Genomic DNA, 14,443 nt, shown 5'->3' with positions numbered 1-14,443 from the left:
TGCAAGGGGTTTGCTGGCACCAACTTTTGCACTGTGGAAGTCCATCCTTTGCTCACTCATTGGCCCATAGCAGCTGTGTATCTTCTGAAGCAGGCATCACTGCTTGTCACCAGGGGCAGGTGGCCTGTTTTGGACCTCTGTTGCTTCAGCATGCAGTCCTTGGCCATTTTAGGGCAGAAGGGGCAGATTTGGCTGTACTCTTGTTTCTTGCTCTAGGGTTTACCCTACCTGTGACAATTTAGCAACCTATCTCAAAGACTTGGCTGTTGCAGTTGAACCCAAGGTGATTGGTTCAGTGGTTTTTGTTGCCTTCAGCAGTCTTTATGATCCTTCTTCCTGCTGGAGGTGATCAAGCGGTGCTCCAGTGCCAAGCATCTTTCCCTAAAGCTGGTTCTGCCACCACTAACCTGTGTGCTACCTCTAGTGCTCTACAGTACAGAGGTGGTTTACCTGGCACAAAACTTATGGGCTGTATGGGGAGAAAAGCTAGGCTGGTGGTCCTGCATGCTGAACTGGCTCAACCAAGGGGCTTGGGGAACACTGCAGTGGGTGCAAGGAACAGGGTGAGGCTGCTGGTTTTGGTGGCAGCCAGCTGTGAAATAGCACCCAACAGCCCAGGGATGATGATGGAGGGGGCTGAGATGCAGATGTGAATGCAGCAATCTTGTGGAATCCTGGGCTTGGACCTGGTGCTGGAGACAAATGTGGAGGTGTCTGCCAGCATCTCTTGTTACCATTACCCCTGTGATCCCACTGGGACCATCCCCATGGTCTCTTTAGACCTTTAATTCCTTAAGACTGAAACTTCCCTCCTGTGCTAAGCATGAACAACACAGAGACTAGCATCAGCCCTGCAGTACAAATGGAGGAAAGGTATATACACTTCACAGTAGCTTTCAGTGATGAGAGATCCCACCCACCAAGAAGCATTAGACCTGCTACTTGTTTAAAATAATTTAAAAGTTTAGTTTTTTTTCTCCCCCTTGCCAGTTTTGATTGAAAATTACTGGGGCACTCAAGGAGACATCACCATTTTATTATCTTCCTGTGGAGGGAATATCTTCTTACTGTTGCTATTAGGGTTAAACTTTGCTTTGAGTGATGAGCTCCTACTAATACAGGTGGGGGTCTTTTACACAGAAGCCCTTTTAAGGGGCATTAAGAGTTGTAAATAGAGCTTTCATTTGTTTCTGAAGCCTTCTTTATACTGAAGCCCATGAATCATGCCAGCCGATGCCAGCTCGGGCTCCAATGGCCAATGGTTTTAGTGCTCCACTTAAAGCTCTGCAGGGGAAGTCTCACAGCTTTTAAAGTTTTATCATAAGTTTTCGTGAGATTTTATATGGATTTGATATTTACATCGATACACAGCATCTCTTTGATCCAGTCACAGTTTTGAACTTCAGATCTAGTCTGGCATTTTCAACTGTGCCTCATAGGCTTCTGGATGCTCTACTTAGGGCAGGATTTCTAAAGGGAGTATTTTTCCCACCATCTCTCAGTGCTAATAGGGAGTTCCCAGCAAGGATATTCCAAGGATATTTTGCATTTTTGTGCTGCTTCGTGTCTGGTTTAGTTGCCTTTCAGTCCTTAATAGTTCCTCGAGTTTGTGATTACAGTCTCATTTAACATCCTTTGCTATGGAAACTTGTATTATTGCCAGGAAACTGCTAAGCAAATGCCAATGCAGAGTTTCAGTGTGGGAGGGAAGCATCATGAGACATGATGTTTATGAGGGAAGTGGAAAGTGGAATTACTTTCATGCAAACCCAAAAACCTGCAGCAGAACTTTCATTATATTGAACTTCTCTCCCTCCCCAGCCTTTCTTAGGTTCATATGGCTTTGCACTTTTGTTACCCTAAGGATGTAAATATTTTCTTGCTTCATCCAAGAAATGAAAGGGCTTTCTGAAAGAATAATGAGGGTATTGAAAAGGAAACAAAACCTGCTTTGCTAATGCTATCCTCTTCCTCAGAAATTGGTGGATGAGGACTGGAAGGGAGGGGGGTAAATGGAGGAAGAGACCATTGCCAGAGCAATGGTCTTGCAAGAATCTATAGATTCATAGAATAGTTAGGGTTCATGCAGCTCTTTTAATTTCTATAAAATGAAACACATTATGCTCTAAACTGAAGATTTCTTTCTGATCTATGGGAAGTTGCTGTTATGTAGTAACTGCAGGTTCCCCTGATGGCAAATTGCTACTAAATAATGATGCGAGTCATGGAAATTACCGCTCTGTGGAGACCTGGTTCTGGTGCTTAACCCCCTGTGTCCCTGTGTGGTACCCACCAACTGAACAGTCCTGCCTACCTGAAGTGACTGAGTCATTGCAGTACTGCACTGTTGATGGTGGAGTGTCTTTTCCTTAGACTCAGTGACAGATCCCACCAAAATGTTAAATTTACCATTGCTCTAATTTCTGGTTTAAAAGGTCAAATGGAGGTAAAAATACTTACTTGGCACTTCTAAGCTACAGATGTGCATGGTTTAGCTGTGACAGTTTTGTCATAGTAAGCACAACCACTTAATGCACTAGGTGAGGGGCTGCCTTGCTTTCTGAACAAGATTGTGACACCGGAAAGAAAATCATAGACTTTCATGGGGCCATAGTAGGAACTGGTGGACTTCTCACAGCTTTGAGTGGCTTGAACTGCTGTGTGTGTACCAAAACTCCAGCTAGAGAAGTACACAAGTACTTTCCACCATAAAGGAAGAAAGAAAGGTACATTAGCTGAAGTAAGAAGAAACCACAGTACAAAAGTAAAAATGGATACTGTATGGAAACCATTCCATCCCTTACTTTTTGCATTAAAAATATGAAAACCCTATGTCCAGTTTAAATACAAGCTTCAGCAGTGAACTGGAGGCAACTGAAGTACAAGTTACTTCAGTCTCTTAAGTTACTGGTTAGTTTCTTGCTGGTCTTCAAATTACATTACAAACTCTTGGCTTGCTTGCCTGACTGGTGCTGCTTTTCAGAATGAACTCACGGCTTGAATCTTCCAGAGCTGCAGCAGAAATTGTGATGAGCACTGTCTGCCCTCTGATGCTGAGCCCTGAGGAACCTGGGTCAGAAGAACAGGACCAGCTGGAGCTTCCATGGCATAACCAAACCTTTTTTGGTTTCCTCTTTGGCGTGGTTGGACAATAATGTTTTTCTTACAAAGATTCATTATTAATGCTATGATCATGCATCAGAAACCTTGCTGTATACTATTGTTCCTTGAGATGATTAGCAAAGAGCTGCTAAGCTTACCTTTGTCAGCTTGAATATATACATACGAATCATATGTATAATTTCATTGACTCTAACAGCCATTTGAAAAGCTGCAAACTTTCTTCCAAAATGTCTGCATTCCAAAAATTCATCATTTCTTGTCAGTTAAGTCATCATGAGATTTGAAAACATTGGGCTTTGATCTTCTGTCTTGGAGAATGATAGCCTTGCAGTGCCAAGCTGCAGTGAGTGGCAGTGTGGTTTGGTGCCTGTGTAACTTCAGGCAGAACTGTAATGCAGAAGAGGAGGAAGGTTGCTGTTTTCTCCACCTACAAAGGAGATTTGTGTGAATCTGAGTGCTTGGCATCCAGCACCGTTATCTCCATTAGGAGGAAAAATTGGTAGTACATAGCCTGATAGGATTTTGAGGGCTTGTAACAAGAAGACAGTATTTCATGAACACACGGAGATTTTCTTTGCTCAGGTAGCTGAGTAGCAGACACACATACCCTTCTTCCCTGTTGTTTCTGATGCCTCTAAGCACAAAGACCCCAGGCACTGTTCATTACTGGAGAGGAGCTGTGGCTTTCCAGATCCTGGAGCTGCCCTCCCTTGGTTTTGAAGACCTGGTCAAAGCAGAGAGCCACAGCCAGCTCAGACTTCTCACATATCATCAGGCTGTGCTCATGGCTCTGGTATTTTTTCCTCCAAGATGACTGGGAAAGACAAGTGGTAACACATTAACACATGCTGGACCTGTTGTTGTCTTGGGGTCAAGGACTTGACGACAGGTAATGGAAATCGTCAGCAAAACAACATGCAAGCCTGTGTTACAGAGCACTTGAGATGCCCTCCTGGGGTGAAGGAAAGGTGACAAACTCCTTCATTCCCAATCAGGTGATACTTACTAAAAGCACAATGGTATCCATGTCTGGGCACGTTTCCTTTTTTTGTATAAAGAAGGAGTGCAGAAATTCCCCAGGCTGAGGAGCCAAGCACTGTGGTTAACCACGTTTCATCCAAGCTTTGCTGCATGAGCTTGGCCAGGGTGCAGGAGAGATGCCCATGCAGAGGCAAGGATGTGTGGAGCCAAGGAGCCCCCTGCAAGGTCTTGTAGGGCTATTCTTGATCTGCACAGGGAGTGATGAGAAACTGGCAGTGGGGACAGGAGGGAAAGTCAGTGCAAGAGGCTTGTGTGATGCTGAGAAGAGGTGGGTGGTGCTGGAAGTTGGTGATGCTGGTCCAGTAGGTCACTCCAGTTGTGAAATTTCCATGAGCAAACGTCGGGGGGATGGTTTGTGAGGGAAAAAAGGGTTCTCCTTCCTCCCCTGCTTTTTATGGGGGAAAGTTGAAAGTTTGAAGTTCCAGTTGAAATCTGCCTGTCAGCGTAATGTAGCCCTGAGGTACGTGCCAAATTCTATCCACTGCACCCTAGTTTAAAAAGCGCTGAGAGGCCAGGATTTGCAGATTGCATCACCCTTGGAAAAAGAGGTTTCCACCAGGGAATAGGCTCTGTTCTCAGAGTAATGTAAGCTCGTGACTGAGTCACAGCACCTTTGATTTTCCTTTATTTTTAGTTAGAGGTCTCTGTTCCCATGCCTGTCTGGGCCAAACTCTGTCTATGATCCAGCCAGTACAGTGGTTCAACATAACTGCAAATAAAACAGCATTCAGTGCTGAGAAATGTGAGCATCAAAAAGCTCCAAGTAAGCATCAAGCAATCTCTTAAAAATAGCTCATCTAAAAATAACAGATTAGGGAGGGAGCTCTCCTGAAGAGCAGTTAAGGAGCTTACATCTGGAGACAAAGGACAAAGAACAGCACTCTATCTGCAATGTATCTTTGCTTTTAGGCAATAAATAAGTCTTAGGCCAGAGGGCAGGGTCTTTTCTGTATTTGTTCATAAGCAGAGCCTCGGGCAGTCTTAGTCTGGTGCTTTACACAAGTAATTCAAGGCCATCTCCAGTGAGTCAGCAACACAGTGTATGAAGTCATGCTCCAGCAGGGCAGAGGTCTTGTGGGGTTTTCCTGCCTCAACCCAAGTTGAAAGCTTTTATCTTACTTCTCCCAAGCTGTGTCAGCACTGGGAGTGGAAAAGCAGGTGAGCAGCAGGGGTTATGTGCCAGCCGTGGAAGCTGCCCGGCTCTTCCTGCTCTAAAAGGTATTACAGGATGGGGTCTCTATACCAATTGGAGGCCATGAATAATACAACTAGAAGGACACCTGGCTTAAATCTTTCACTAGTAGCGAGGGCTTTGTGTCTTTCCTTGAGTCACGTAATGCTTTTGTTTTGTTAGGGAGTAGTGATGCAGAAAGGCTCTTTGTAGGAAGGAAATGAGGCCCCACAAAACCCCATGGCTGCATCCACTGTGCTAAAAGCCTAAGCAGAACAAGAATAATAGTGTTACCAGCCTAAAAGACATTCCTGCACAGTGGATTCAAGCAGCAGCAGATGCAAAGTGAGTAGCCCAAAAAAGAAGAGAGGTAATATCACTCAGAGGGGTAGGAGCCATGACTCTCTGTCCATTCCAGCACAAGCTCTCAAAGAATACAGAGAGGATTTAGTACAGGATTGTAAGGAAAACAAAAAAAATTGGCTCCTGCTTGTACTGGAAAATTCCCAACATTCACATTTTCAAGGCCCTGCCACAGAAAACTACTTTTTGAAGAGAGAGTAAGTTTCTCCTGAAATCACTGAATTCCAAGACATGGTATTAATACATGAATTGGCTCCCATGATTTCATGTTGAGTTTAGAAGTGGCACCTTAAAAAGTCAGATACTGCTGGCACACTCATAGCAACAGATTCATGGGAGGGGAAAAACAAAAGTCAATTTACTGGCATGTGGTGTTTGAAACCTCCTGTACTTTAGGGTGTTGAGTGCAGCAAGCAAAAGGCTTAAACTCCTAGTTACTGAAGGAGGAAGCGAAAAGCATGACTTGGCTTACAGCCAGGGCAGATAAGCCCAAGAATTTTTCAGATGCATGGCTGACCATGTGCATTACTTTCTGTAATGCAGATGACTGCTTGTGTTTGTAACCTTAACCTGTCTTGAAGAGAAGTACAGTCACCGGAGTGCAGTTTATGGGGTTGGGGTATCTTGGTAGATGCTGACTTGACTATGCATGAGAAAGACAAGTAGGATAGTTTATACGTTGATCTTGGTGTTAACCATGAACCTGAATCAGCAGTAGGTGCTCTGTGATAGGTCAGTCCAAACTCTGCAAGACATTAGCCCTGCAGTTATCACTGTCTGGACACAGTAATGACAAGGAAGGGTATTTCAGTGTAAGTGGAACTGACCCTTTTGAGAGAGGTTTGCTGGTTTGAATGATTGCTTTTGATGTGGCAAAAACATAAAACACAGTGTCTTTTTATGTGGTGCTGGAAACTTAACTGCATCAAATCTGGAGGGACTGGTAATACCCTTTATCTGACCAGCTAACATAGCTGGATAAATCAGTGAGTTTTAGGACAACCCAACCTTTTCTTTTTTCAGTGTTGCACAGGTATGGTTTGGGTTTTTTTTCCAGGTAAGCCAGTATATTTCCCTAAGTATGCTAACCCAGGTGCTGTGGTAGGAATCAGGATGGATAATATACGTAGACCAGGGAGCTTGAAGATGGTCCTTGTGTGTCTGCTGTCATAATGCAGCTTTTATGTCTTTTGTCCCTGAAGCTGAGCTGCACTTTCCACACTGTATGATGGTGTGCATGCAGAGGACACAGCTGTAGGTGAAGGGAGTATGATCATGCAAAGGTTACTTGAGAATGCTAACTTTTATGGGTGATGGGGTGATGGAAAAAGAGCTTTTCTTCCAGCCTTCCTGTGCCCTTTTCTATCTGCAGAACCACCAGCAAACCTCACTGGTCTAGAAGGAGTGGAGATGAGCTACCACTTGCAGTTCCTCATCTCAGGGGTTCAAAGAGCTGTTTCTCAACCTTCTTTGTGTATCCTTAGCATCCCTTCCGCTCTGGGCACTTCCTGCTGAATAGAAGCTATTCAGCTGTTTTTCTGTTTTCATGTACTAAATTCACTTCTAGCTGTTGTGAAAGAAGGAAGTGAGTAGACAGAGTTAATAATCCCCTGTGGTGTGACAGTGGGAAAGGACTGGAAAGACATGAACTTGCTCATTCTGCTCTTTATGAAGACAGACTTTTTTTCTTCATGTCACGTATGAAATTTTTAAGAGGCTAAGTCAGCAGATACACATAAGCTTCAATGACATGAAATTGTACAGCTTAAGAACCTGTCTCTGAGACTGTCAACACTGAAAACTCACATTGCGACAGAGCTCCAATAGTCAGAAAATGTTATTTCCTTTTCCCCATGTGTCACCCTCAGTAGTTTGGTCTTTGGTAAATGTCAGGTGTGGGGGCTAATTCTGTGCTTCCTGACTCTCATGCTTTAACCAACTTGAGACATGGCTGCTGGTGTAGTTTTTTATCATGTGCTAACATTAACACACTGATAAATGGAGGGAGCATAGTGCACACTTACAGACTTGCCCTAAATACTGTAGGCAATTGTAATCTTTTGGCTGATAATGCAGTCCATAAGGAATAAAGGTAAAAAGTGTAGATTTACAATGGCAATGAGACCAGGGAGTGCTCTGCTCTATCAAGAAACTTCAGGACCTCTCTGTTCTGGTGAGGGAGGGAAATGAGGATTAAGGTCAAAGATTTGGTTGTCCACCTAATATGACAAATAGAAACAAGTACGCTTTGTTAATAAGCACTATGGCTTCCTTGACAGTTCTGCTTGCTGGAGTTCTTTGCTTTTCCAGGAGCCAGCAATACCTACTAGTGATGTTCCCCGCTGCCAGAGCTTTTCTAATGGCAGAGACTTGGGATGATCCAGTGGAGTGAGATCACTTAAATGGCTGGTTTCTGGACGCTGTAATATTGCATGTGCTCCCACAGCTAAATAAAGGAGATCTGCTGATGGTTTTCATTCCCTAGCTCAGCTCCAGGCAACACTCCCTGCAAAGAAATGAAGCACTTGGGTGCTGCCTTACAACTCATGAAAATGGTGCCATCCCACTCCCCAGCGGAACAGACAGTAAATGGCAAGAGGTAGCCCTGCACTAGAGCAGTGTCTGGGTTTAGCTACAGCCCAGGCAGTAGCATGGTTTGCATTCCTACTTACACAGTGACCCCAGAAGTCCAGGCCTGGCTTGAGGGAGGCTGTAAGTACAAGGCAGACTTGCAACTGCTGTGCCTGAAAAGCAGAATCAAAGGCTGCTTTTCCCTGTGGGAACCTTCCCCCGGCTTGAGACAGTTCACCTGGGATAAAAACTGTTGGCAGCTACGGGACTTCAAATTTATTTCCTTCCTTTTAACAACTTCCCTCTAAACACACTGGTTTGCCACCAGTAACTTCACAGTCCAGACCTTTCAGAAAACACTACCAAGTCCTTCCCAGTCTCACTGGCAGCATGCGTGCCAAGAAACGCAGCCAGCTCTCCCCTGGCAGCACTCCTCCCCGGCAGGCTGACCAGACAATAAACGGGGCTGCTCCCTGACCTCCACCAGCAGCCATGTCCTGGGATGACTGGCTGTGTCATGCACACTCTGTCAGGCAGCACTGCAATACATTCTCTTTGCTGGGAAAGCATCCAGAGTGTGTCCAGGAGCACTCACTGCCCCCACTAAGAGGGTCAGGATGTCTGTGTTGCTCCCCTGTAAGTCCCGCTGGCGCCCTTGTCACCACGCTGTCATGGCCACCGCAGCCATGTGCACGTCCTGAGTTCAGCATGGGTTGTATCCTATTTCCCAGCACGGTTTGCAGTACTTCCACTGCGCTGCCTCTTCAACTGCTTGGTGCCACGAGGGAGAGGATGGATGGACACCCTTTTGGTGTGCAGCAGCTGATGACTAGCCTCACATTTCCTTGACCTCCACACGAACTGCAGATGTGCTCTGTAAGCCCCAGAAGACAGACTCGCAGCTTACCCACCTGCTTATGCCCTGGTGAGAGGTGGTTTGGTTTTGCCTCAGTCCCCACTACGGTGTTTCCCATACACACCAGCGCAGCCCTGTGCTCGCCACTGCTCAGGGCTTTTCCAGGCTGTGCCTCGGGTTGGGGAATGTACCACAACGGTGTAAAACGAGTGGTCTGAAGCAAAAACCTGCACGCCGGGCACCGGGTGGGCTGCTGCCCCACCTCTCCAGGCGAGGGGCGGCGGTACCAAAACCTCTCCCTTTTGAATTCAGAGGATTACACCCGAGTTAAACGTGTTCTGAGGAAAACCTGACAGGAAACAGCTTTCAGATGAACCCTCCTTTCCCCCCACCCCATTGTCTGTGTATTTTCCTCCCTCTTGTCTTCCTCCCCACACGCCGCCGCGTCCCAGTCCAGCCGCGCCAGGGGCGGACTCATTGCCCGCGCAGACTCTGTCGCCGGCCCGGGGCCGCTGCCGGGAGGCGTCGCTGGGTCCGTATCAGCCTGGGCTTCGCCGTTCCCCACCTTTCTCGGCCCCGCAGTGCCGGTGCCGTGCTCGGGGCACCCCCCGCCCGGGCGCAGCCAAGATGGCCCTGCCCGCTTCATTTAGACATGGCGGCATCGGAGCCGGGGAGCCCTGCCTGGGCTCGTCTTCCGGCAGCCGGTGGAGGGCTGTGGGGACACGGGCCGGGCAGCGTTTGCGTGCTTTTGGCGTTCCCCTTACTCTTTTCCACAGTGTTTTGATGTCCGTGGGGTGCTGCAGCCTACTTTCGTCCTCGGAAAGTGGGGGGGTGGCAGCCATGGTGAGGCAGAGGGGAGCTCTGGCTTGTGGGGCTCACACCAGGCCTGGGAGGGGGTTGCTTTTGTTTCCCTTTGCAGTGAAGCAACTGGCTGTAGAAATAGTGCTTGTTGAAATAATGTGTGTCTCTGCCTGCAGGAAGGGGAAGGAAACGTGACTGGGAGGAACAGAAACCCCTGCACGCCCCAAAGCCAGCTGAGAGGGACAGCCGGTAAGGCCAGCGCCTTGCGCCCATCAGCATGCCCGTCACGCATCTCATGTTGTGCCTTGTGTTTGCACCAAGGACAGGCAATGTGCATTTGGGAATTCCCAGTAGTAGTACAGTGCAACCAGTTGATGGTGGCTCAGAGAAAAATCCAGTACTTTTCCTCCTGTGCCTTTCCAGTACTTTTCCGCATTCCAGGGAGCTGGGATTGACAAAATCCATACTCCTGAAAGTATGTTTTTCCTTGTTGCTCGATAAAAATAATGAGGTAATAGCAGAGGGTGGGAAACAGGATTTGGATTTCATGGGCCTGTGGTTTGCTCCACATGCTGGGTTAGGTGGCCTTCTTTAAAGCTCATTTCCTGGTTGGGGTTTGACGCAGCACAGGCTATCAGTGTTGGTGTCAAAGCACCGCTAGATAAACCTGTTTGGGAAATACCTGCTCCTCCGCAAGAGGGAGGGAAGGGTGCCAGCTGTAATTCACTTCTCTCCTTCATGGGTTTTGAATAAACAGCCCATCTGGCACCTCCTTACAAATAAAGTCTTGGCTTTATTTCTGGAGTGTACCAGCCCCTTTCCAGGAGGTCTCGGTTGCTGTCAGAAGGTTCAAGGGCATTACTGGATGTGCTTTGCTGATTCCTAGAAAAAAATTTTCTCTGTACCAGACCCAACAAACAGTGGTATATGTGGTGACTGACTGTTGACATCGGCTGGCATATGTACTTTGAAAGGTCACAGTATCCATCAGCCCGATCAGCTGATGCAAAGCATGTAACTGACCTGTTTGTTTCATTCCAGTGAGCTGGGATTGACAAACCGTGAAGGAAGGAGTAACACACTGTGCTTCCAGACCCTGTCCAAGGGGAGTGCTGCTGCATTTGTACTGTTCCTAGGTATGGCACAGAGGTAATGGTGTGTCTCTTTCTTATGCCTGAAGGCCAAGGGCTGAGCTGAGGTCTTGCTTATCCTCACCACTCAAACCTCACCATCAGTTTTGGGACTAGGGCTGCTGTATGCTTCATTTAGGAGGATTGGAGGGAGTTGAGCTAAGGAGTTTTTGTTTTTGTTTTCCTCCCCAAAAAAGGGTGGTTTGTTTTATCAGAACCTGGTTGTCCCATGGCTGCACATGTTAGCCCTGTTGTGGCACTACAAAGAAGGAGGCCAGCATGGGCAGCTGGCATAGGACCACAGTGGCCCATATCAGTGACAGCCTTAGGTTGCTGTGGTACCCCACCAGGAGCTCCTCTTGCTATAATCTTCTGCTTGCTCTTGGATAGGATTGGCTGGGGGTTTGGTGTGGGTTTTATTCACAGGCCAAGAACTGAAGTAGGCAGTTTTGTTCTCTAAAATATCCTTGTACTTAAAAAGTACCACAAATCATGAAACTTTCCTCAAATACTGTTTTCTCCTTATGTTCCTTAATGCACAGATCATCTGTGGTTTAGGATATGAAGAGGAATGGAGGAGAAACTTTCCTTTGCAATGACTGTTGGAGGCAGAGGGTTGTGTACTTAAATTATTTTTAACCTCCTTCATCTTTCTGTGAATGCATGGGTCTTGCTTGTCCCTCCAAGGCAAGGCAGCTGGTGTCCTCCCTATCACAGCCAACATCTCCACGCTGTTCATTAGCAAGTATCATTTCATCATTTGCAAAGGTCAGAGCTGTGTCTTGCCTACAAGTTTAATCAACACAAAAGCACCTAAAGAATGGTGGGTTAAAAGAATAATATTCTACAAGGGGGTATGTACTTCATTTTTCAGTACTAATCCCTTCTAGGGATTTCCTTGGTCCCTGTGGCTGTAGCATTCTTCACTGACAATATCCCTGACATAAGTGTGTTGCCTTCTTCATTTTATAGAAGAGGAGATTAATGTGAGCCTGCAGTGTCCAAGCCATTGCCTGACCGCTAGATCTGGTTCTGTCACTCTTTACAAAAATAGCAGAAAGATACAGGTGGTGGAGGGGGCAGCACAAATAGCCACAACTTTTTTTTTTTTTAATGGCATATAAGCAGACAAAACAGACAAAGGAAAAAACTTGCACAAATCTCTTGGAGTCTCTGTAAGGGCTGGGAATTAAATTCACTTTTCACAAGAAACACTCTTGTTCTGTCCATGTTTTTTCCCCTCACATGGAAACTGAGGGTGTTTGGGGCTCTTTTGCATCTCTCCTTGAGAGCCCCTCTTACTGAGTCAGTACTAATCATGGTTCAGCCGGAGGATTCCTACTTCCTGTTTGTTAATTCTGTGAGCTCCTGCCCAATCAAGTTTTTGCCTTTCGCTTCTCTCCTGCCCCAGACACTTGTGTGGCTGTGCTTGAAGCTGCTGGCCTGGAGCACTTCCATTTCATCCTCTCCAAAAGAGTTGCCTATCCACTGGCCCTGGGTAGCACCAGGCCTGTCCTGCTGTCTGCTCAGCTGTGTGTTCTTGCCTTCTGCAGTGGTGGACTGGTTGAGGGAGCTCAAGAAGAGGGTGTTGGGATGTGGGGGGGTTTCAGCCACAGCTTTCCAAAGTGCTGTGCACAGGGCATGCAACACAGCTGCCCTGGTGTCTCCACACCAGGGAATCCTTGCCGTGCATGTGAGACTGAGAGTACCAAGTCTTAAGATGCTCTTTCCTTATGCTAGTGAGTGTGATAAACTTCATGAACTGACCCAGGACGGACGGGTTTAACTTGTGAGTTTTAGAAGTATCAGTGGAAAGGGACCTTGTAGAACATGTTTCCTTTTAAATTGCATACATGCTATACCGCGAAGGGAATAAATTCCATAGCTTTCTAGTTTTGGGGCCTGAATCTGTACTTCTGGGAAGTCTCTAGGAAAGCCATATTTGTTGTGGACTCCTAGTTATCCTGGTTAGGCCTGTTGTCTATGGCTTTTGGTGGTGTTCTTTCTTTACATCTTTAAACTTGTTCTGATTTTCTTAAATGAAGTACAAATATGCTAGAACAGCTTATCTTGGCTCGTAAGCAGTGCAGAAATTAGAGGTCATTTGTGTTGACTTCTGCTTAGATTTTCATGGTCTAAAAGCCCAGCTCAATCACATTTGTGTCTCTGCAGTGGGACCATGAAAAGAAATGAGGTGTCACCAAGTCCTCCCTCAGAGGAGAGCAGCGTATTGGACCTACCCTCTGTTTGTGACCTAGGAGAGCGCTTTCTGCCTCCATACAGTTCTGAAAACAGCGAGGAGCTTTTTCACTCCATGGATACTTTTCCCTCTCTGCCCACAGGTAACAGCTTCTGCCTCTCTACATGCTCTTTCTTAGCCAGTGCATAATCTGTTTATGCAGTGCATCATTTGAATAACTGCAGTCTGATACTGATACATCTGCCTGTCTTAAAACACAGTTTGCCAGATCTGCTCTGTTACAGCGTGACAGATTCAGTGTGAACTGTGAGCTGATGAGACACAGGAGAGGAGTTTAGAGGATACTGTCAGCTGCTAACGGTTTGACAACATTGTTTCTTCATATTTAATATGTTCTCAGAGGAAGAGGGTTACTTGAACTAACCCACTGAGCAACCCTCCAGAAATCAGTAGGAAATACTGTCTCAAATTGCCATAGTCAGTAAGAAATGTTTTTAAACTTTTCCTTATGTTTTTTATGTGTCATCTTGTATCCAGGAATGAGCTCAGGATGTGGCCTCTGTAGCCCATTACTTTAATATTAACAGTGTAAATTAATGTTAACAGTGAATATTTGCTTGTGCTAATGAAATGAGTGTGAAGAGAACCACTTCAGTTCAACTCTTGGGAGATGGAAGTTTCCTCACTTGAAGGAGAACTTATTCCTGCAGAAACAGCATGTTAGGTCAGGCACTACTTCAGATTCTTAGGAGTAATGATGCGTCTGAGAAGATCAAGAGATAGCTGGCATGTTCTGATAACCCCACTCAGCCTAGTCAGTGTGAAAATACTGGCAAGAAGTGTGAAATCAAAATGCACTGGCCTAGTGACACTTCTTACCTTATATTCAAACTGGCTGGGATGAAGGTTATAGTGATTATATTTAATATTGTAAAGGGAAAAAAATCTGATCAGCAAATAACATGTGGAGGTGCTTTGTCAAGTCACCCAAGCAGGTGAAACATTATTGATGACATTTCTGGGGTTTTTTTGAGTCTTAAGTAGTGTAAAAGTAGAGGTTGGCTCCACTCCTTCCTCTAGCATTGAGGTGGTTTACTTTGGCCTAGTTCCAAGAAGTTAATTTGGAATTCAACAGGTGAGGTTTTTCAGTGGCAGTTCCATTACCTTGCATGCTAAACAGGTAAGCA

The 14,443-nt window shown here is 46.1% G+C and overlaps 1 protein-coding gene across 6 annotated transcripts in view; it reads left to right on the top strand.

Moving 5' to 3' along the window:
* SHLD1 (shieldin complex subunit 1) overlaps positions 1-14,443 on the top strand; it is an 80,452-nt gene that overhangs the window by 23,413 nt on the left and 42,596 nt on the right. For 2 of the 6 annotated variants that reach the window (XM_062614325.1, XM_062614326.1), the window contains 3 exons: positions 10,103-10,175; positions 10,968-11,075; positions 13,229-13,398. In XM_062614325.1, the coding sequence (XP_062470309.1) occupies positions 11,065-11,075; positions 13,229-13,398 (181 nt within the window). In that variant the 5' untranslated portion in view covers positions 10,103-10,175; positions 10,968-11,064. Of the gene's footprint in view, positions 1-8,940; positions 9,146-9,540; positions 9,658-10,006; positions 10,176-10,967; positions 11,076-11,711; positions 11,880-13,228; positions 13,399-14,443 lie in introns of those variants that run through there. The other 4 variants (XM_062614327.1, XM_062614324.1, XM_062614328.1 and 1 more) reach the window with 4 other exon arrangements.

The sequence above is a fragment of the Pezoporus occidentalis genome, unplaced genomic scaffold, assembly GCF_034315485.1.
Source record: "Pezoporus occidentalis ecotype Australia unplaced genomic scaffold, CSIRO_AGI_Poc_V1 ctg175, whole genome shotgun sequence".
Taxonomy (NCBI): domain Eukaryota; kingdom Metazoa; phylum Chordata; class Aves; order Psittaciformes; family Psittacidae; genus Pezoporus; species Pezoporus occidentalis.
The sequence above is the reverse complement of the archived record's forward strand: the minus strand, read 5'-3'. Positions and strand labels throughout refer to the sequence as shown.